Genomic DNA, 22,528 nt, shown 5'->3' with positions numbered 1-22,528 from the left:
AAAAAACCAAGATTATAGCAACAAGAATGATTGACAACTGGGAAATGGAGGGAGAAAATGTGGAGGCCGTGACAGACTTTGTATTTCTAGGTGCAAAGATTACTGCAAATGCAGACTGTGGCCAGGAAATCAGAAGACGCTTACTTCTTGGGAGGAGAGCAATGTCCAATCTCGATAAAATAGTAAAGAGTAGAAACATCACACTGACAACAAAGATCTGCCTAGTCAAAGCCATGGTATTCCCTGTAGTAACCTACGGATGTGAGAGCTGGACCTTAGGGAAGGCTGAGCGAAGGAAGATTGATGCTTTTGAACTGTGGTGCTGGAGGAAAGTTCTGAGAGTGCCTTGGACTGCGAGAAGATCCAACCAGTCCATCCTCCAGGAAATAAAGCCCGGCTGCTCATTGGAGGGAAGGATACTAGAGACAAAGTTGAAGTACTTTGGCCACATCATGAGGAGACAGGAAAGCCTAGAGAAGACAATTATGCTGGGGAAAGTGGAAGGTAAAAGGAAGAGGGGCCGACCAAGGGCAAGATGGATGGATGGCATCCTTGAAGTGACTGGACTGACCTTGAAGGAGCTGGGGGTGGTGACGGCCGACAGGGAGCTCTGGCGTGGGCTGGTCCATGAGTTCACGAAGAGTCGGAGACGACTGAACAAATGAACAACAACATACATCCCAGTAACTACAACTCGCATATGTCTAGGTCTATTTTCCCCCAAGAGCGCCTCAAGAGTGCCCCTGGGCAAAATAAACTATACTGCAAATGTTTACTTTGCGTAATGGGTTGAGCCGTCCCTGCATGTACGGTTGGTGGGGATGAGGGAGAGAGCCTTCTTGGTGGTGCCCCCCCCCGGCTCTGGAACTCCCTCCCTAGGGAGATTAGACAGGCTCCCACCTTGTCCTCCTTTCAAAGTCAACTAAAAACCTGGATGTTCCGGTGTGCATTTGATTAAGCAGCTCACTTTACACTGGCATACCTTCTACCTCAACAGGTGTTATGACAGTATTTCCTGCCCAGTTTACTGTATTGTTGCACATTCCTGCGCTCCTGTAAAAATGTATTGCACTCATTGAATCTGTACCTCAGCTATGTTTCTTTCAGCCTGTTTTTATATTGCTTTCAATTGTGTTGTATTTGTTTTATCTGATGTTTTAATTGGTTTAAGTGTTTTATTTGTGTGTTTTAATTATAATCTTGGGCTTGTCCCTTGTAAGCTACCCCGAGTTCCCTTGGGGAGATGATTGGCAGGGTATAAAAATAAAATAATAATTATAATTATAATTATTCCCACCATGAAATCTGACTTGTTTCTGTTTTGGCGACATGTCATCCTTTATTTCTTGAAGGTGTGTCCATCCAGAGGTACTACATCCAGAGCACACTGTGAACTCAAACAATGATGGATCTGGATCAAACTTGGCACGAATACTCGATATGCCCAAACGTGAACACTAGTGGAGTTTGGGGGAAATAGATGTTGAAATTTGGGAGTTGTAGTTGTTAGGATTTATAGTTCACCTACAATCAAAGAGCATTCTGGACTCCACCAATGATAGAATTGGGCCAAACTTTCCTCACAGAACGCCTATGACCAACAGAAAACAGTGTTTTCTGATGGTCTTTGGCAACCCCTCTGATCCCTTCTCATACCCCTCCCCCCCCCGGGGTCCCGACTCCCAGGTTGAGAAACATTGATGTAGACTCATCCTCAGGTAATGTCTAACCAGGTGAAAAAATTCTGCCTAGTTGTAATGACCATATTAACACTATCTACATTCTAAATCAATCAAAATGAGAGTCGCATTATCAGTTACACATTTCCTCTATATGAGCTAACCTTGGTTTATAATGTATTCTGTGATTTTATATTGTCTTGAGCCCCTCCGAGTCCCTGTAAACTATAGTGTATAGCTCTTTAACACTTTCATTACTTGCTCTACCTGGTTTGGGTCCCTTTAATTGCTTCACTTTATATACTAGTTTCTACCTGTTGGCCTTGTGCTTGCTACAGAATCAAACCATTGCAGAGCACGGTTTAGGAGAACCTGATGTAAGTACCTATGCCTCTTTGTTTTGTACGCAGAGGTGGCCCTAGGTAATTTTCAACGGTAAGCAAACAGTATTCCCCCCCCCCCCCCAAATCACTGATATATATTTTTTGTTTGTCGTGGGAGTTCTGTGTACCATATTTGGTTCAGTTCCATCATTGGTAGAGTTCAGAATGCTCTTTGATTGTAGGTTAACTATACATCCCAGTAACTACAACTCGCATATGTCAAGGTCTATTTTCCCCCAAGAACACCTCAAGAACGCCCCTGGGCAAAATCAACTATACTGCAAATGCTTACTTTGCACGCCGTTTGTACGCCCTACATGTTAGCAACATATGGAAATATTTATCCCTTTTGGGACATGTTCTAGCCAGCTGTGTATATCCCTTTAGATCCACTGTTTCATTGTATTCTTATCCACCCGAGGAAGAACTATTATTTTGGAGAACTTGATGTCCACTTCATTGTGTTCTTCACATTTCTCCATCTGAGGAAGACGTTAATCGAAACCGGTCTGGAAATCCTCTACGTGGATATCCTCTTACAAGGGACTGGAAACTCCACTCAAAAGTATCTTTCTCTAAAGCAGTGGTTCTCAACCAGGTGTCCCCAGATGTTTTTGGCCTACAACTCCCAGAAATCCCAGCTAGTTTACCAGCTTTTAGGATTTTTGGGAGTTGTAGGCCAAAAACATCTGGGGACCCCAGGTTGAGAACTACTGCTCTAAAGTAAGGGATTTTATGCCCTTAAGAGAAGTCTGCTTTACAGCAAGAAAGACTCTACTCTTGTTACTGATGTAAAATCATTGTATAAACAACAGTTTTTGTTCATTGTATATTGCTCAATGCTGCATCATATAAGTTAGTTATACAGTTAATACTGTATGAGGGGTATTTTTTAAGTAAGGTCCGTTTTGTTGTAGACACTAGTAGTTCACGCGCATACCACAACAAGTGCATGCGTCGAGTACCGGCATGCCTCTGGAACAACTGTGCTCAGTTTCCACTCTGTAGCTAACCTGTACGGTTCTGTTCTGTGCTTTAAAAATGTTTAAGACTATCAACTCACCCGCCGCATGTGAAGTTCGCTCAGTGATACAGTTTTTGTCAGCAAGGAACCTGCCTGCTGCAGAAATTCATCGACAGATTTGTGAAGTGTACAGTGATACTGTTATGAGTGAAAGCAAAGTGCGTAAGTGGGTACGACAATTCAAAGATGGCCGTGACAACGTCCATGATGAGGACCGCTCTGGTCGCCCTTCTTTGATTACAGACGATTTGGTGGTTTCAGTTAAAGTGAGGATTTATGAAGAGGGTATTTTAAAATTGGTTCAGAGGTATGATAAGTGTTTGAACAAACTTGGCAACTATGTCAAAAAATAGAGTGAAGTATGTACTTTCTGAAAATAAATTTACTTTTTTGAAATAAACTTTTGTTGTGTACTTATGTTCCAACGGACCTTACTTAAAAAATACCCCTTGTATTATATAAGCTGAGAAAACATTTATTTTTGTGATTTATGTACTACGACTTGTAGTGGATTTGTGTTTGTTGTGATTTTGGGAATCCATTGTCTTTTGTGCCTTCCTAACTGGTCAGGCAGCTCAGTCTTCTTCTTGGGCTGCAACTCCCATCATCCCCAGCCTGCCAAGCAAAGAGGTAAGTATATTGGGAGATGCAGCCTAGCGTGTAGGGTGGTTATGAGGAAAGCTGTGCCTTTAGTTGTTGATGGGAATTCTGTGGCTCTCTTATTGTGGGGGACTTCAACTCCCAATATCTTCTTCCATGGTTCCTGGGCACAAGAGTATTTTATGGTGGGTCATGAAGGGCATGTGTACTAAGTATGGTCCATCATAGGTAGGATTCACATGGCTGTCTGACTGTGGGTGATCTACAACTCCCACATCCTCTGCGAGCCCTCCCCCCAATCCCACCAGTATTTAAAGTTGGTCATGATGGGCTTGTGTCCCAAGTTTGGTTCAATTAATCGTCAATGGGATTTAAAGGGAAGTCTTGTACTAGCTGTTCTCGTGCATTATGTAATCCAAACAATGTAATACTGTGTGTGTGTAGGTTTTTATGGACTGTTATTCTGTAAAAATACTGGTACCAATTTGAAGGGTGGGAGGGAATCCTTGTGAATTAAATCCCTACAAAAACAGTGCAAATACATCAACTCTTGAATGTCCTGCTGTACGTATATCTGTATATGTACAGTATTACATATACTTCTTCCAATTAGTCCTAAGCTGGTGGTATTTATCCTTAATATAGGTGCCTGAGGAGGAGAAATGAATGGACTGACAGAAGTGATAAATCATGTGTGCCATTTCACCCTTGAATTCCTTTCTAATTAGAAATCTTTGCCACTCTGGGCTGTTGTAAGCACAAATGACTTATATTTAACTCCCTTTTGTAGCTGTCTAAAAATACAGAGAATTGCTTTAATATATTTAATATATTTAAAGAAATTATGATTGAACAAGTCTTGTAGCAAAGCAGCGCTCAATCCAGTTTACCAAGACATATACTAATTTGTATTGTAATATTTTGTTTAGTTTGCCAAGGTGGCTTCATCTGACAGTGAATGGGAGAATGCTAAGACCTGTCGCATCAACATCCTTTCTCAGATCTTGCAAACTGAAAGCTGTGGCTTTGTTTATCAAGTCAATCCATTTGTTAAGTGTATTAAGAGGTTATTTATGGTGGAAAATGCCTCACTTGCCATGATGTCATTGCACATCAACAAACATTCTAATTAGTCGAGATAAATATATTTAGATAAATAAATATAAAGAATATTTGTATTAACAGAAACATATTCAAAATGTTCTTTGCTGTCTTAGAGAGTAGTTTAATATAAGAAATGAAAAAGACACTGAGTAACAATAATACCCCTGGGTTGCTGTGAGCTTTTTGGGTTGTATGGCCATGTTCCAGTAGCATTCTCTCCTGGCATTTCACCTACATCAGTGGCTAGGATCCTCAGAGGTTTGTTCAGAGGTCTGTTAGAAATGAGGCAAGTGGAGTGTATATATAGCTGTGGGATGTCCAGGGTAGGAGAAGGAACCCTTGTCTGTTTGAAGCAAGTGTAAATATTGCAATTGGCAAGCTTGATTAGCATTGGGGATTCTGTGTGGGAGGTTTGGCCCAATTCTATCGTTGGTGGGTTTCAGAATCCTCTGTGATTGTAGGTGAAATATAAATCCCAGCAACTACAACTTCCAGATGCCAAGATTCTATTTCCCCCAAACTCCAGAAGTGTTCACATTTGGGCATATTGAGTATTCGTGTAGAGTTTGGTCCAGATCCATCATTGTTTTGAGTCCACAGTTCTCTCTGGATGTAGGTGAACCACAACTCCAAAACCAAAGGACACTGCCCACCAAACCCTTGCAGTATTTTCTATTGGTCATGGGAGATCTGTGTGCCAAGTTTGGCCCAATTCCATCGTTGGTGGGGTTCAGAATGCTCTTTGATTGCAGGTGAACTATAAATCCCAGCATCTACAACTCCCAAATGACAAAATCATTTTTTTAGTGAAGGACATACATTGGGTTGTTGGGCGAATTGTGTCCAAATTTGGTGTCAATTGGTGCAGTGGTTTTTGAGTTATGTTAATCCCCCAAATGAACATTACATTTTTATTTATATAGATAGAAGATAGATAGATAGATAGATAGATAGATAGATAGATGCCTGTGCAGAAGGGCCCTGGATTGCAGAAGGAACCCGAGTTGCAACTGGCCAGGATCTCTTAAAGCAGGATCTGATGATCCCTGGTTTTGTTTATCCCAGATTATCTGGAAGTGTGAATAGTAATACATATAATCCATAAATACACAATACACAAGCATGTGGACAATTTCAACAGAAAGGAGGAAACCATGAAAATGAACAAAATCTGGCCACCTGTATTTAAAAAAACTCTAAAATTACAACAGCACAACAACAGGATGTTAACTGGCGCTCCTTACAGAGAGAGGTCAACCCTCCTGTTTAAGGAGCTCCATTGGCTGCCGTTTACCTACCGAGCCCAATTCAAGGTGCAGGTGCTTACCTACAAAGCCCTAAACAGTTTGGGACCTGCCTACCTGCGTGACTGCATCTCCGTTTATGAACCCACGCGCTCCCTCCGTTCATCCAGAGAGGCCCTGCTCATGATTCCACCTGCGTTGCAGGCTCGTTTGGTGGGGACGAGGGACAGGGCCTTCTCTGTCGTTGCCCCCCGACTTTGGAACACCCTCCCCAAAGACATTAGACTAGCACCCACGCTACCAGTCTTTAGGAAGAACTTGAAGACGTGGCTATTCCAATGTGCCTTTCCTGAATAGGATAACCTCCAGAACTACGTCCCAGAATCACTTTATTAGAGTTTAAGACTCTCTGCACATTGCACTTGCCCAGAAATCCAACATATCACCTCTCACACCCAGCACTTTTTAACCTGTACCCTTCATTGGCACGGCCTGGTTTTATTGCGTAATAGTGTAATGTTTTGTTTTTGTTATTGCTTATGTCTTTAATTAGCTTTGCATTGTATTGTTATTGTCTGTTGTTGTTGTGTTGAGGCCTTGGCCTTTGTAAGCCACATCGAGTCCTTCGGGAGATGCTAGCGGGGTACAAATAAAGTTTAATAAATAATAATAATAATCTGATGATCCCTGGTTTTGTTTATCCCAGATTATCTGGAAGTGTGAATACATATAATCCACTGCCAGAAGGGACAGAGAGTTTCATCTATGCTGATGATCGTGCCATTACTGCTCAAGCAGGGAGCTTTGAGATGGTAGAACAGAAGCTTTCCGAAGCTCTAGGTGCTCTTACTGCCTATTATAGGGAAAACCAGCTGATCCCAAACCCATCTAAAACACAGACATGTGCCTTTCATCTCAAGAACAGAGAAGCATCCAGAGCTCTGAAGATCACCTGGGAAGGAATCCCACTGGAGCATTGCAGCGCACCCAAATACCTGGGAGTCACTCTGGACCGTGCTCTTACCTACAAGAAGCACTGCCTGAACATCAAGCAAAAAGTGGGTGCCAGAAACAATATCATACGAAAGCTGACTGGCACAACCTGGGGATCACAACCAGATACAGTGAAGACATCTGCCCTTGCGCTGTGCTACTCTGCTGCTGAGTATGCATGCCCAGTGTGGAACACATCTCACCACACTAAAACAGTGGATGTGGCTCTTAATGAGTCATGCCGCATTATCATGGGGTGTCTGTGTCCTACACCACTGGAGAAATTACACTGTTTAGCCGGTATTGCACCACCTGACATCCGCCGGGAAGTGGCAGCCAATAGTGAAAGGACCAAGGCAGAGACATCTCCAGCTCATCCCGTTTGGGTATCAGCCAGCACGTCAACGACTTAAATCTAGACATAGTTTTCTAAGATCTACAGAGACACTCGCTGGAACACCTCAGCAAACGAGAGTCCAAAAGTGGCAGGCTCAAACCCAGATTCTCAAACAATGTTTGATACCAAATGAGAAACTCCCTCCTGGGCACACAGAAGACTGGGCAACTTGGAAGGCACTGAACAGACTGCGCTCTGGCACCACGAGATGCAGAGCCAACCTTCAGAAATGGGGCAACAAAGTGGAATCCTCGACATGCGAGTGTGGAGAGGAGCAAACCACTGACCACCTGCTGCAATGCACCCTGAGCCCTGCCACATGCACAACGGAGGACCTTCTTGCAGCAACACCAGAAGCACTCCAAGTGGACAGATACTGGTCAAAGGACATTTAACCAACTACCAAACTCACAAGTTTTGTATTTTTCTGTTTGTTTGCTTTGTTCTGTTAGAAATGTAATATAATGGACTGGTTGCTCTGACACGACAAATAAAAAAAATCCACAAATACACAATACACAAGCATGTGGACAATTTCAACAGAATGGAGGAAACCATGAAAATGAACAAAATCTGGCTACCAGTATTAAAAAAACTCTAACATTACAACAGAAAAACAGAGAGGAAACAAACAAGGGCATCTAACCACCTCTCAACAAAAGTTTGCTCCAGGCAATGTCAGGCCATTATATGCTAATCAAGGTGGTCAGTTGAAACATTCACACCTAGCTCCAGCAGACAAGAGTTCTTTGCCCCACCCTGGTCATTCCACAGATATATAAACCCATTTTTCTATTTCCAACAGACCTCACTACCTCTGAGGATGCTTGCCATAGATGCAGGCGAAACGTCAGGAGAGAATGCCTCTAGACCATGGCCTAAAAAAAAAAAACCTACAACAACCCAGTGATTCCGGTCATGAAAGCCTTCGACAATACATATAACCCAGTTTACACCAGATCCTGGGATATAGAGGCTGTCTGGAAGGGCCCTGAGTTTGACCATTCTGTGGCGATTATGATGATATTCCACCAGCGTTCCAGCTTGGAACCGACCGGCTTCTCTTTGACAAAAGCCTGGCCACGTGATCCAGCACGCGCTCTTCTCTCCCTCTTTCTCTTGCTGAACCAGAGAGAGCGGAAGGGAGGAAGTAGCCTGCGGCCGTCGTCTGCGCAGGCGCAGAGCTCACGTTCGCGCGCGCTCTACTTGAAAGCGCACGCGAAAGTGAGTTCTACGCCTGCGCAGCCCGCTTCGACGCCTCTTCGGCTGCGAGAGTGGGAAGCGCGAGCCAGGAGAGAAGGCTGGGCCGGGACGGCGAAGAGCATGGTTCTCCTCAGCCATTGTGGGGAAGGCCTGCGAGGCCTGTGAAGGCCGGACGTGCCTTCGTCCGAGGGGCACACAGAGACCTGTCTCCTTCCCAAGAGAGCCCCGTTGTGTTTAAAAGACGCTTCCTTAGGTAGGGATAAGATGGCACCGTGTTTTTTTTTAATGTGGATGGGGCGCCTCTAGTCTACACTGTGACTAGGCCCTTCCACACAGCCACATATCCCAGAATATCAAGGCAGAAAATCCCACAATATCTGCTTTGAACTGGATTAGGTATTTGAGTCCACACTGCCATATAACCCAGTTCAAAGCAGAAAATGGGGGATTTTATTCAGCTGCGTGGAAGGGGCCGGAGTCAATGCAGTTTGGCACCACTTTAGCCTCCATTCCTGGATGCTATGGAGTCCTGGGATTTGTAGTTTTACAAGGCCTTGAGACTTCTCAGGATTCCATCGCATTAAGTCATGGCAACTATTATTGTTTTTCATTTTCACACTTTTATATCACAAGAGTGGGGGGAAAGGCCAAGGAAAGTGATGATAATAATAATGTGTTCTTGCCATACATCAAGGGAACCACTGACCGCATAGGAAAGCTGATCAGGAAACACAACATACAAACTATCTATAGACTCACCAAGAAAATTCAACAAATGCTACGTGGATCCTCGCTTCTGCAGGAGTCTGCCGTGTACCATGCAGCTGGGAACCACTGACCGCAGACTCCTGCAGAAGCGAGAGGATCCACGTAGCATTTGTTGAATTTTCTTGGTGAGTCTATAGATCAGTGGATCTCAACCTGGGGTCCCCAGATGTTTTTGGACTTCAACTCCCAGAAATCCTAACAGCTGGTAAACTGGCTGGGATTACTGGGAGTTGTAGGCCAAAACACCTGGGAACCCACAGGTTGAGAACCACTGCTATAGATAGTTTGTATGTTGTGTTTCCTGATCAGCTTTCCTATGCGGTCAGTGGTTCCCTTGATGTATGGCAAGAACACATTATTATTATCATCACTTTCCTTAGCCTTTCCCCCCACACTGACAGTATACCATGCAGCTGTGGACAAGTCTACATAGTGACCACCAAACGCAGCAGCACCCAAACACGAATCAAGGAACATGAAAGGCACTGCAGACTACTTCAACCAGAGAAGTCAGCCATAGCAGAGCACTTGATTAACCATCTTGGACACAGCATATTATTTGAGAATAATTTTTATATATATATATATATATATATATATATATATATATATATATATGCTCTGTGCATAATGAGTTCCTTAAAAACAAAAGAATCAATGAACGAAATCACACCAAATTTGGCAACAAAGCATCTCACAACACAAGCAGTCATCCAGTCCAACTCCCTTCACCAGGGTATGAAAACGTAATCAAAGCCCTCCTGACAAAGAGCCATCCAGCCATAGATATAAATATGATTCACACACACACAGGGACCTCTGAAGAAGGACAATCGTATGTTACATGTTCCAGAGTAGGCAAACCAGACACTCCACATCAACACTGACAAAGAAACATCAAGAAATGCTGTTTACCCACAAGCAGGAAGACATTACATATATTAGAAACCAACACTTTCTCATTACTTTATTTTCCAGATCAACAGACTGGGCCACAGCAACGCGTGGCAGGGGACAGCTAGTAATAATAATAAACCTTTATTTGTACCCCGCTACCATCTCCTGAAGGACTCGGTGTGGCTTACAAGAGGCCGAGCCCAAATACAATATTAAAAACAACAGCAACAACAAACAAGAAAATTAACTCAAAAGCATAGAAATGCTGGACCACTCTTTAACAACCACCACGTCAGACTACACAGAGAAGCCTTTGAAATCCACAAGCATGTGGACAGTTTCAACAGAAAGGAGGAAACCATGAAAATGAACAAAATCTGGCTACCAGTATTAAAAAAAACTCTAAAATTATAACAGAAAAACAACAGAGGGGAAACACTCAGCTGCTCCTGCATTCTCCTCCAAACTAGAATCAGAAAACACAACTGGCTCAGCTGCCAGTTGTGCTCCCCGAGCTGCTCTTTGCCTTGCCTGGCAAGAGGTCCTTCTCCTGCTTCTACTTACATCTCCCCAAACAGTAGACAAATCATCCTCCCTCCAAGTTTCATCCCCAGCAAACCCTCTGAATGTGTCACTACTTGTAGGCTCCTCACAAACGTCTCTCACTTCTGCTACTTTAGTCCAATCCATCTCACCTCCAACCCCATCAGTGTCACTCCCAGCACTTCTCATGGAATCTGCTTCATTGCAAAACCCATCATCCCCATCAAAACCTTCAAAAGACTCATCAGTGGGTTCAGTAGGTATTTGCTGAATTCTTTTCTGCTGTTGCTCTTCAATAGATTCTTGCTCCCAAGTAGACCTTTTTGTCTGCCTAGTCTCCAACTCCCTGTTGTTACTACTATTCGGAGACTCATCCACAACATTGATATTGTGGAGTCCCTGCCCTCTCAGCTCAGTGTTGGGGTCATGAAAAAATTGGCAGCAGTAAAAGGTTTCTGAACACCACCCTATTATAGAATCATAGAGTTGGAAAAGACCTCGTGGGCCATCCAGTCCAACCCCATTCTGCAGGAAAATCGCGTTCAAAGCACCCCCATCCAGCCTCTGTTTAAAAGCCTCCATAGAAGGAGCCTCCACCACGCTCCGGGGCAGAGAGTTCCACTGCTGAATAGCTCTCACAGTCAGGAAGTTCTTCATGTTCAGATGGAATCTCCTCTCTTGTAGTTTGAAGCCATTGCTCCGTGTCCTGGTCTCCAGGGCAGCAGAAAACAAGCTTTCTCCTTGTGACTTCCCCTCACATATTTATACATGGCTATCATGTCTCCTCTCAGTCTTCTCTTCTACAGGCTAAACATGCCCAGCTCTTTAAGCCGTTCCAGACCCTTGATCATTTTAGTCACCCTACTCTGGACATATTCCAGTTTGTCAATATCTCTCTTCAATTGTGATGCCTGGAATTGGATACAGTATTTATACCAGTCTGCTAGGAACAACATGTAGTGTTTTATAGTGGACTCTGAAGAAAATTTGCTTCAGCTATGCTTCACAAAAAGAAAAATGAGCCTGTTTTACAAACTTAGCAAATGCTGATTTATTGTCAGGAAATATTTGATTTTTATACCTAATTCATATAATTATATATCAAAAAAGTTATTGGGTAGAAAGGGGTTCGCGAGTGGAAAACGTTTTAAGAAGCTCTGTTCTGTAATGTAGAATAGATGCACCTGAGGAGATCTTTCATCATTTAGCTCCCCTGTACCTTTGCCGAGGAATGATGCAAGTTCTGGGTTTAGAGTGCATTGGGCTGAGTCAGCTTTACCCGTTGGTCTGAAGAGGAATGGTTGGAACTACATTAAGAACAGTTGGTCCTGCATGTCCATGGATTCTGCACACACAGATTCAACTGTCCATGACTTGAAAATACTTTTTTTAATTCCAAAAAGCCCTGTTTTTCTCATTTATATAAGCCTTTGGCAGTACATTTCAGAAAGTCCCCAAGTTACAAAGATCCGACTTACAAATAAATCATAGTTACAAATGGGGGTGAGACAACAGGAAGTGAGGGAGATCCATTCCTGAAAGAGTGATCATGGGGAAATTTTGTCTCCACTGAAGTTTTATTGCTCATCCTTGTTTCCACAACAAGCCACATTTTTCAAAGTTCAGTTATTACAAGGACAGAATGTGAGCAGGCACAGACAGCAAAACAAGAACCACAATGTTTTTATCCCTTCTCTATGTGATCCAAAGTGAGTGTATGCATGTGTGTGTGTGACTGAAGTTACATTTTATAAAAATGTACCTTTTCTGATTAACGAACAAATTCAACTTAAGAGCAAACCTAGGGCCCTTCCAGATAGCCCTATATCCCAGAATATCTGTTTGGAACGGGGTTATCTGCATCCACATTGCCATATATTCCAGTTCAAAGCAGATAATGTGGGGTTTTATTCAGCTGTGTGGAAGGGGCCCTGGAGAAACTATCTTGATTGTAACTTGGGGACTGCTAGTGGTTGACCTTGTGCATCCATGGATTTTGGAATTAATGGAGATCCTGGAGCCAAACACTTGTGGATTCGAAGGGTCTACTGTATTTTTTCCATTCAGAATGCTTTACATAAGTGCAGTTTTGATTGAAAAATATACACAGTCTTGCATAATGGCATGCATCCATATACTTTATATAGAGCCTTGTACAATACAACTTCACTGCACAGAAGATCCACAGTACCATGCTGTTTTTTGAAATTCTCTTATGTTAGAATTTTCATTATGTTTATTTTTAAGTTTGGACATCCAACACTTTGTACAAAAAATATCTTCAAGGTAGGACAGAGCCATACAGCTCGGAAATCACATTTTTAAAAATTGTGTCAGGAGCGACTTGAGAAACTGCAAGTTGCTTCTGGTGTGAGAGAATTGGCCATATGCAAGGATGTTGCCCAGGGGACGCCTGGATGATTTGATATTTTTATCATCCTTGTGGGAGGCTTCTCTCATGTCCCCGCATGAGGAGCTGGAGCTGATAAAGGGAGCTCATCTGCCTCTCCCCGGGTTCGAACCTGCAACCTGTCAGTCCTGCTGGCACAGGGGTTTAACCCACTGTGCCACCGGGGGCTCCGGAAACCACATAACTTCAGTGATTCCGACTGTGAAAGCCTTTGGCAGTACATCTTCAATGTAGTTCACAGGGTATATGTGTACATAGAGGTAACTGAGTGTTTGTGAAAGAGAATGCTAGAGTTCCAAAGTTCAGACTTCTTTATGCTTTTGTTGCATTATCTTTGTATGCATTGTGTGTTTATTGGATTTTTTTTTAGTAATCATATTTGTGCTCCTGGTAAAAGTCTGCACTTAATAATCAGTAACTTCAAGCTAGGGGCAGTTAATATAGGTCAGATACAATGATTTGGAGAGTAATGGCGCTTTCGGGAATGACCTCCAGCATGAAACCTCAGGAGGCAACCTTTACAAATATCTGTTCAGTCACCTTTTTTGTCAACCCAATCACATATGGGATAGTGAAGCATTACATTTCAGAAACGTAAACATATTTCATAGTCCCTGAATCCTGACACTACCAGCGTACAGTCTTAGTGATCTTAAATGTATTTATAGATACAATCCAACCAAAGGTATATTGCACTTGTTTGCATTGGCCAATTTTTCAATGCTGGAGAAGGAATATGAGAAAGCAAATACATTTATTTGTGTTCTGTTCCCAAACTATTTAAGCCTGTTGATTATGCTTGGAAGTAATGCACTTTTCATGCTTGTTCTTCCCTCTGTGGACCTCATAGTCAGGAACAAATAGTTCTTCATCTGCAACTAAAATTATTGGATATCTTTAAATCTTGTTACCCATACAATATTTTTTTCTGCCTTTTTGTGTTCCTCAGCATAAGCATGTCCGATCAAGAAGAGCTGATGAGGTCATTGAAGAAGGAAGTGAGGTCACTGCTGACACCAGCAAAGGATGGCCTCACCCCTTTCCATTTAGAACAAGAATATAGGTATCTGGTTGGAAAACAGCTTCCTTTTCGTTCCCTTGGCTACCACTCTGTTATGGAACTGATTAAGGATATGCCTGATGTTGTGAAAATATGCCCAATGGCGAATGGCAGTGTCATCCTCAGAGGTGAGTGTGATGGAGAAAATGTCTGGAGAATTAATTTAGGCATATACAGTGACAAGGAATTTAACTTTGGTGCTAAAAGCAGATATTATTGCATCTCATCTATAAACCTTCAGAGCACCTCACAGAGATCTGTCATAAGATGTTTCTTTATCTCATGTCAGAGATATAAAAGAAATGAATGGGTCTTTTTACATACTACAGTAATTTTGGTATTGAAGTGGAAGGAGGTGCTTAAGTCTGGACATTTATTGAATAATACAATTTCTATATTACTAGTATACTTAACTAATTTTGTTTTTCAGTAGTACCATTCTTAAAGATGGAAAGGGAAGACTGGAGGAAATAAACATTAATAACATGTAACTAACTATTATGAGCTTTTATCTTTTAGTTATTGCAGATGAGTGCACAAAGCAGATTGCAAACTTGGTTGCAAGACAGAAAAGTAAACCTAAGCCACCTCTCTACAAGCAAAGGATGAATTACATGCGGTACACTGGACCACTTTGGCACCCTCAAAGTCCTCTGATTTTGCCTCGGAGGGGGCGGCTTCCTCCCACTCTGCCAGCTGTTGTAAAAAGTGAACTGAAGGAACTGCTGAAGCTTTCCCCTGTCCTACTATCAAACTTTGACAAAATGTTTTTTCAGTACTTTGGACGGAAATTTGAATTGAGTCGTTACGGGTTCTACTCCATGTCCGAGATGCTGAATGCAGCTTCAGATATCATCACAATTGTTCAAACAAAGACAGGGTCCCTATTGACTCTAAAAGACATCCCACCCAAGAAACAGACAAACAAGTTGCTAAAGGGTAAGATAGAATATGCTTATATTCAGACTGAGTATCTGGGGGAACAGTACGGGACTGGTTGTCATTTAGCATCGTTGAGTCTTATTTTATTTACTCCTTAAGACTGTAGAAAGGCTTACCAAATAAGACTCTTATATTCCATTTCTTCAGTTACACATTAGCATGCCAAACTAGAAGTATCTCTTGTAGTGGTATTCCGCCACGGGGCAGAAGGAATCTTGAACAATTTGTTTCCTAATGAGGAGCAGTGGTGGGTGTTGGTGGAATCAATTATTTGAAATCATGATCTCTGATCTCTTTCTCTCAGGCAATGACATTTTTGGAGAAAGCTTGTAGCAAGGGAGTTGGAGTTTTAGTTCATGTGAAGCAAAAAGGATCTATTCATATTTAAATAATTTGTTTTGTTACAGATATTTTGTATATATTGTTGGTCACACACCTTTCAGTTTGTGCCCATTTTTCAGCTAGATGGTAACTTGTATAAGGGCTGGCCCTATTTTTCAGTAGCTGGATTATTTCTGGAAAGAAGGTGATACACATTTCCAGGTTTTAAAAGTTTGGAAAATTCAAGAAATAACCATTGATGCACTTACATGGCTGAACCCAATTGAAAATAATAGCGCTTACATTGGAGTAGAAACACATACAGTAAGATTGTACTATAAGTGTATTGTTGTTATCACTAAGTTTATTGTCAGATGCTTTTTAGCATTTGTAAATATAGGCAGTCCCCAAGTTACAAACAAGATAAGTTCTGTAAGTTTGTTCTTAAGTTGAATTTGCATGTAAGTCTGAACAGGTACATTTTTAAGTGTAACTCCAGCCTATATATTATCTTTGGATAACATAGGGAAGGGTTAACATCCCTGTGGTGTTTGTTTTTCTGTCTGTGCCCCTAGATTTCCCCTCACTTTCTGCCCCTGTGATAATAAGATTTTGAGAAATTTGGCATGTTGTGAAAACAAGGATTGGTGATAAAGATTCAGTAGAGACACTTTTTCACCATGACAACTCTTTCAGGAGTAAATTCCCCTTCTGAGAGATAGATTTCTTTTACTTCCTGTTGTCTTAACCCCCGTTCTCAACTATTAGCCGTTTGTAAGTTAGATGTTTGTAACGCAGGGACTGCTTGTATAATAAATCCTGTGTGTCCACAAATTCTACATCCATGATTCTATAGCTTGAATTATTATTATTTAATCCAAAAGCAAACCTTGATTTTTGTGATTTTATATAATGGGCATCATTTTACTATACCCTTCTATACAATGGAACATGGACATCCACAATTTTTGATATCCACAGGTGGACCGTGGAACCAAATCCTGATGCATCAACTATATTCAGGGGAAATGATGTTTCATACTTAGAAAAAAAACTTAAGTTAACTTCCTTTCCTGGGGTATGCTATTTTTTAAAAATAACTTAGCGACACAGTACTGGTTTTTACTCTAATTCCCATGCAGTTTGGTTGATGAAAGAGTCACTGAGCAATAAATAAATTGACAGGTGCTATGTACCAAGTTTCCGCTTCTCAGGTGGAAGTGCTGATAATGAATACCAAACTTCCAGCGTTGCCTGAGTAGGGAGATAGAAAAGCATAAAATCATGACTTAAATCTTTGTCTTGACTTTATTATGGTGAAGCAGTAATCCAACCAAATGAAATGAAGCAGACTTCGCATACTGCTGTACTTTCACCTGTTGTGAACACTGGCCTGTCTACAGATGACCAAACTAAGAGTCCAAGGGAGAAATGTGATACTTCTCAACCACAGCTGAAAATGGAACCCCCGCTGCTGAAATCTGAAGAGAGATTTGAACAAGTATGTACTGAAAGTATTGCATCACAAGTGTCTAAATTATAGAAAAACAATTGTGGATATTATGTGGCAGTGATTTTGAAACAGTCAGGATAGATTCCATTGTGTTGGTATTGTTACTTTATGTGGAATGGTGCTGTATTAAGTTTTTGAACTTGGTGAGCAAAGGCAAGCAAAAGCAACAACAGATTCTTCCCACGGCAGCACTTAGAATGCATACATAAATGGCTAGTGGTGCTTCCGGACCAGATGTTTGGTGTAACATTTCTGTAGGTATCTCTATCTATCTATCTATCTATCTATTTATCTATCTATATACAATGTCCATAGTTGTAGCTGGCCCGTAGTACAATTCTACCATCTTTTTGAAGGGAAGGAAATTCAGTTCATACAGTGAGAGGTTTGGAAGAAAACTTCTTGCCATCCAGAGAACCTTAACTAGGTGTGTTTCTATGTCATTTTGTTTTTTGTTTTTGTTGTGTCAGGAGCGACCTGAGAAACTGCAAGTCGCTTCTGGTGTGAGAGAATTGGCCGTCTGCAAGGACGTTGCCCAGGGGACGCCCAGATGATTTTTTGATGTTTTATCATCCTTGTGGGAGGCTTCTCTCATGTCCCCGCATGGAGAACTGGAGCTGATAGAGGGAGCTCATCCGCCTCTCCCCGGATTCGAACCTGCGACCTGTCGGTCTTCAGTCCTGCCGGCACAGGGGTTTAACCCACTGTGCCACCGGGGGCTCCTTCTGTTGACCTTATTTAATAAAATCATAGAATCAGATTGGACCATGAGGACCATCAAATCCCAAGCCTCCACCATGAAGAAACACACAATTAAAGCACTCCTGACAAATGGCCATCCGAACTCTTCTTCAAAACCTCCAGAGAAGGAGACCCCACCATGCGCCAAGGTGGCATTTTCCACTGCTGAACAGTTCTTACCATCAGGAAGTTTCATAAATAGAATCTATTTATTACTATTGTTTTGCCAGTTTTAAAATCATCCTTAGATTTCTCTTTAGTACAATTTGTCTTGGCAATGACAGTTCAAATTTGCAAAATTAATAAATTGATACTGACTGCGGCAAAATCCGTTGTGTTGATTTTTTCCCATATATTTGTAGTAAATTTTCTGCTGAAGCAATTTCTCATACTTATCTTACCTTAATACAGACTTTTTTTTTCAGTTTTTTTACACTGGGTGCATATATACTGAAAGATTTAATGCAGTTTGCCAGCACTTTGCCATGGCTCAATGCTACAGAATCATTGGATCTGTAGTTTTATAAGTTCTAAAAGTCTTCTCTGCCAAAGAGTGCTGGTTCCTCACCAAACTACAAATTCCAGGATTCTGTAACATTCTATATTGTAGATGTATCCACTGTTTTAACTTCATGAGTTACTGGTAACATAAAAATTAGTTCCTTGCACATCATTATTTTCTTTCTCCCTGAAATAGTGGTAGTATTAAATGTGTACAACTTTTTGAATATTTTGATCCACTGAAGGTAATAACACAATTCTGGCATATGTTTAAATACAATATGTGTCCCTTTCTTTTTGTGTTTTCTTCAACATATAGAGGATAATGTCTAGTATCCTCTATACCGCCTTGAGTCGCTTGCGGGCTTAGAAAGGTGTTATTCAAATACAGTAAATAAATAATAAATAAATAGTAGTGATTTCATTGGATATTAGTGCTACTACCATATCATTTTAAGAATACCTTGTTTTGAACTCACTGAAATAATTTTGTATAGTGAAAATGCCATGTTTTATTCTAATCACCATTTTCTGTTTTCATTTCTAAATCTACTCACACGGTTTTTCTACTGACCTGTTTTCCAAATCATATATCTATTAACTACTGATATAGCTGATATTCCTTCCCTTAGTTCTTCCATTGGCATATATTTTTGAAAAGCATTAAAAGATCTGGGTACACCTTCCTTTTCTTAAATTTATTTTTGTTGATTAATTTAATTATTTTCAATTCCTTGATGCAAAAGCAATGCAGAAAGTAGAGCAGTATATAAAGTAGGACAGAAGACACCTTGTTTGAAAGTACTCACCTAATAATACATCAGAATGTTCTTAGTGCTTAAACTGAAATCTTGTACATACTTGCAAACCTTTAAAACTTGTGGAATCTGACTTCTGAGTTTGCATGCATAACCATTTTTAAAAAAATGAGTGACCATGCTTATGATGTACAAATATTAGATAGTTCAAGTTCAAGTTCACTTTATTACGGTCAATGACCAGCTCATGAGAAGAGGAACACAGTCCCGCACATATACATCAGGTCTATTTTACAGAGATTCTGGGGAATTTTTTAGTTTCCAGCAGCAGTTAGTGCTACTAGCTAGAGTCGGAATACATATACCAGTAAAGAAGGTTCTGACTTTGGCAGTAGTGTGGCTTAGGTAGTTGGATCCAGTAACTCACATCAGCAATTGAATATTGCAAGTATGAAAATGTACACATTGTGCAAGTAATGAGGATTGAGGTAGAGATTCATAAATAATAAGCATTGAATTAATACTGGTAATACAGCTCGGTTTCTTTAGTATGGGGTTACTCAATAAGCAAGCTTGCATAGCTTGAGATAATTTTAAATCAGGCTGTCATTGGAAACCCAGGAAGGCAGTAGATTCAGCTGGTGATAGATGGCAGTGTTGAATGTTAAACATTTTGAGTTTTAGAAGGTCCTAAGCGAAGAAAGAAGGGTTCACTTATGTTACATGTGTCGAACTCAAGGCCCGTGAACCAAATCCAAACTGCCATGTCATTTTAAGTCACCCTCCAATTGCTGGATTGTAACTCCTGTATTTTTTAACATTAGTCATCATGACTAGAGCTGATGAGAGTTGTGATAGAGAACCGTCTGGGAGGCTATAGATGGTTTAGTCAGGACAGGGGTTGAATTTAGAGATTTATTTATTGTGTCATCAGCAACCATACCATTGTGTTACATTTCTAACAGAACAAAACAAACAAACAGATTAAAAAAACACGAATTTTGCAAACTTGGTAATTGATTAAATGTCCTTTGACCAGTATCTGGCCACTTGGAGTGCCTCTGGTGTTGCTGCAAGAAGGTCCTCCCTTGTGCATGTGGCAGGGCTCAGGGTGCATTGCAGCAGGTGGTCAGTGGTTTGCTCTTCTCCACACTCGCATGTCGTGGATTCAACTTTGTAGCCCTATTTCTTAAGATTGGCTCTGCATCTCGTGGTTCCAGAGCGCAGTCTGTTCAGCGCCTTCCAAGTCGCCCAGTCTTCTGTGTGCCCAGGAGGGAGTCTCTCATCTGGTATCACCCACGGATTGAGGTTCTGGGTTTGAGCCTGCCATTTTTGGACTCTCGCTTGCTGAGGTGTTCCAGCGAGTGTCTCTATAGATCTAAGAAAACTATTTCTTGATTTAAGTCGTTGACATGCTAGCTGATACCCAAACAAGGGATGCGCTGGAGATGTCACTGCCTTGGTCCTTTCACTATTGGCTGGTACTTCCTGGCGGATGTCAGGTGGTGCAATACCGGCTAAGCAGTGTAATTTCTCCAGTGGTGTAGGGTGCAGACACCCTGTGATAATGCGGCATGTCTCATTCAGAGCCACATCCACTGTTTTAATGTGGTGAGATGTGTTCCACACTGGGCATGCGTACTCAGCAGCAGAGTAGCATAGCGCAAGGGCAGATGTCTTCACTGTGTCTGGTTGTGATCCCCAGGTTGACTTCAAAATGCCATTTTAACATTTCCCCACCTCAGAGCTACAAGTGCTGTTGGGTTGCAATTCCAGTATCCCAGTCTGCATGGATGTATAATAATAAAAAGTGATGCGAGTTGTTCAGTAACATCTGGGGACCCAAATTGGGTAAAAACAAAAGAGCACCGACCACTATGTTAAAAAAAAAGTATAGTTGGCCCTATGTTTTCACAGATTCTCCATCCATGGATTCAATAGCCCTTTGAAGGCTAATGTTGCTCTCAGTGAAAATGAATTTAACACGCCTAACCTAAGCCATGTACATGAATACAAGAAGTTTTGGGGTCGGGTAGAGGGAGTTGCTGCTTCCTATTCAACATTATAGTAGTCTTTTAGATTTTGTGATAACTATTTAATGTATCCAAAGTATTGCCCCTAAATTTGGTATACGGTAAAGCTTCTGGTGTACATTTTATAATTCATATTTTCTTAAAAATTTGGAATGTCAGTGTTTGTAAAAATGAAGGCAAGTTCCCATGCAGTCACTAAAGATTTCAGTAGGGTCTTTCACTCTATTGTCCATCTGTTCTCCGACAACAAAACCATTGTTCAGACAGGTTTTTGGTTTTTAGGCTGGTTTGTTGCTGTGGTAAGTTTGAGTTTGGTGATGGTGTTCATTCCTTGGTTCTTTAATTGAAATGTTTTAAATTCATGTGCTTTTTATCTTTTAGTTAATGTTATTTTTTTGATCAACTGATTTGTGTTCTGTTTTAAATGAAAAGGTGGGGTGTAGAATTAATACATATTTCTTCTACCTCTAGTTTTCTGTAGATTCCCTACCACCACTATCACCACCAGAGCTACAAAAGGAGATAAAGGCAGTACTTGCCAATAAAGGACCTGGAGGGATAGTCAGCTCGGAACTGAAGGAAAAAATAAAAAACGTATGTCTTCTTATAGCTTGATTTCATCTTTTAAGACAAACTGATCCTGTAGTTTGGCGTTTGAAGACCCATGAAACTCATATTCTTTCTCTTCCTGATGCTGCTTTCCTCTCCACCTTTCTCTCTGGTGTGAGTTAAACAATGCTTTGCCAGTTCATTTCAGTTGATAAACTCTGGTTTACATTTACCCTACTAACTACTACTAGAAATTAAGGAATAATGCCTGAAGGAGTTCAACATATAGTACATTATGATCCCTGTACCCGATTTTACTTTCCCATATCTGTCAGAATGTATCCTCTATAGGAATTTTCTAGCTCCCCATGTGATTCCATGGTATTCTCTTGCCATGGGTTACTATAGCATTTCAGTGAAGGACCTAGTAAGTTCCAAGAGAGGGTACTTCTCTAGGATTTTCCTATACCTCCAATGAGACTCTCTGGTATCTTCTGAAAAAAGTCATTTGTTTTAATATGATATGTGGTTTTCTGTTTCCACTGTAATTTATGAAATGTTTCATCCACAGATATGAGGGTTGCATTGAATAGCCTCTATCCTTTTAAGTGAAGTTTTAAATAAATGTAGCAAAGCAATTTTTTTCCTTAAATGTTTGTTTTAAATTTAGATTGTAGCACAGCACCCAGAAGGCTTGCTTGTTTCCAAATTACCTCAGGAATTTGAGGTGAGTACTATTTTCTTAGCTAATGACATTTACACAAACTTGTCTTTACATTGTCACTGTTACCTTTACTGTGCCATTCTGTCTGTATTGATGTTGATACTGTTTAAGAAGCAGGAAGGGAACATATAGATCAGTATG

The 22,528-nt window shown here is 41.1% G+C and overlaps 1 protein-coding gene across 1 annotated transcript in view; it reads left to right on the top strand.

Moving 5' to 3' along the window:
- Positions 1–8,674: 8,674 nt before the first annotated feature.
- The window catches only part of TDRD5 (tudor domain containing 5), a 45,969-nt gene continuing 32,115 nt past the window's right edge, over positions 8,675–22,528 (top strand). The window contains exons 1-6 of the mRNA XM_060774443.2: positions 8,675–8,880; positions 14,195–14,433; positions 14,825–15,244; positions 16,894–17,069; positions 21,586–21,708; positions 22,334–22,390. Coding sequence (XP_060630426.2) covers positions 14,202–14,433; positions 14,825–15,244; positions 16,894–17,069; positions 21,586–21,708; positions 22,334–22,390 — 1,008 coding nt within the window. The 5' untranslated portion in view covers positions 8,675–8,880; positions 14,195–14,201. The remainder of the gene's footprint in view (positions 8,881–14,194; positions 14,434–14,824; positions 15,245–16,893; positions 17,070–21,585; positions 21,709–22,333; positions 22,391–22,528) is intronic.

This window comes from Anolis sagrei, chromosome 4 (genome assembly GCF_037176765.1).
Source record: "Anolis sagrei isolate rAnoSag1 chromosome 4, rAnoSag1.mat, whole genome shotgun sequence".
Classification (NCBI taxonomy): Eukaryota; Metazoa; Chordata; class Lepidosauria; order Squamata; family Dactyloidae; genus Anolis; species Anolis sagrei.
The sequence above is the reverse complement of the archived record's forward strand: the minus strand, read 5'-3'. Positions and strand labels throughout refer to the sequence as shown.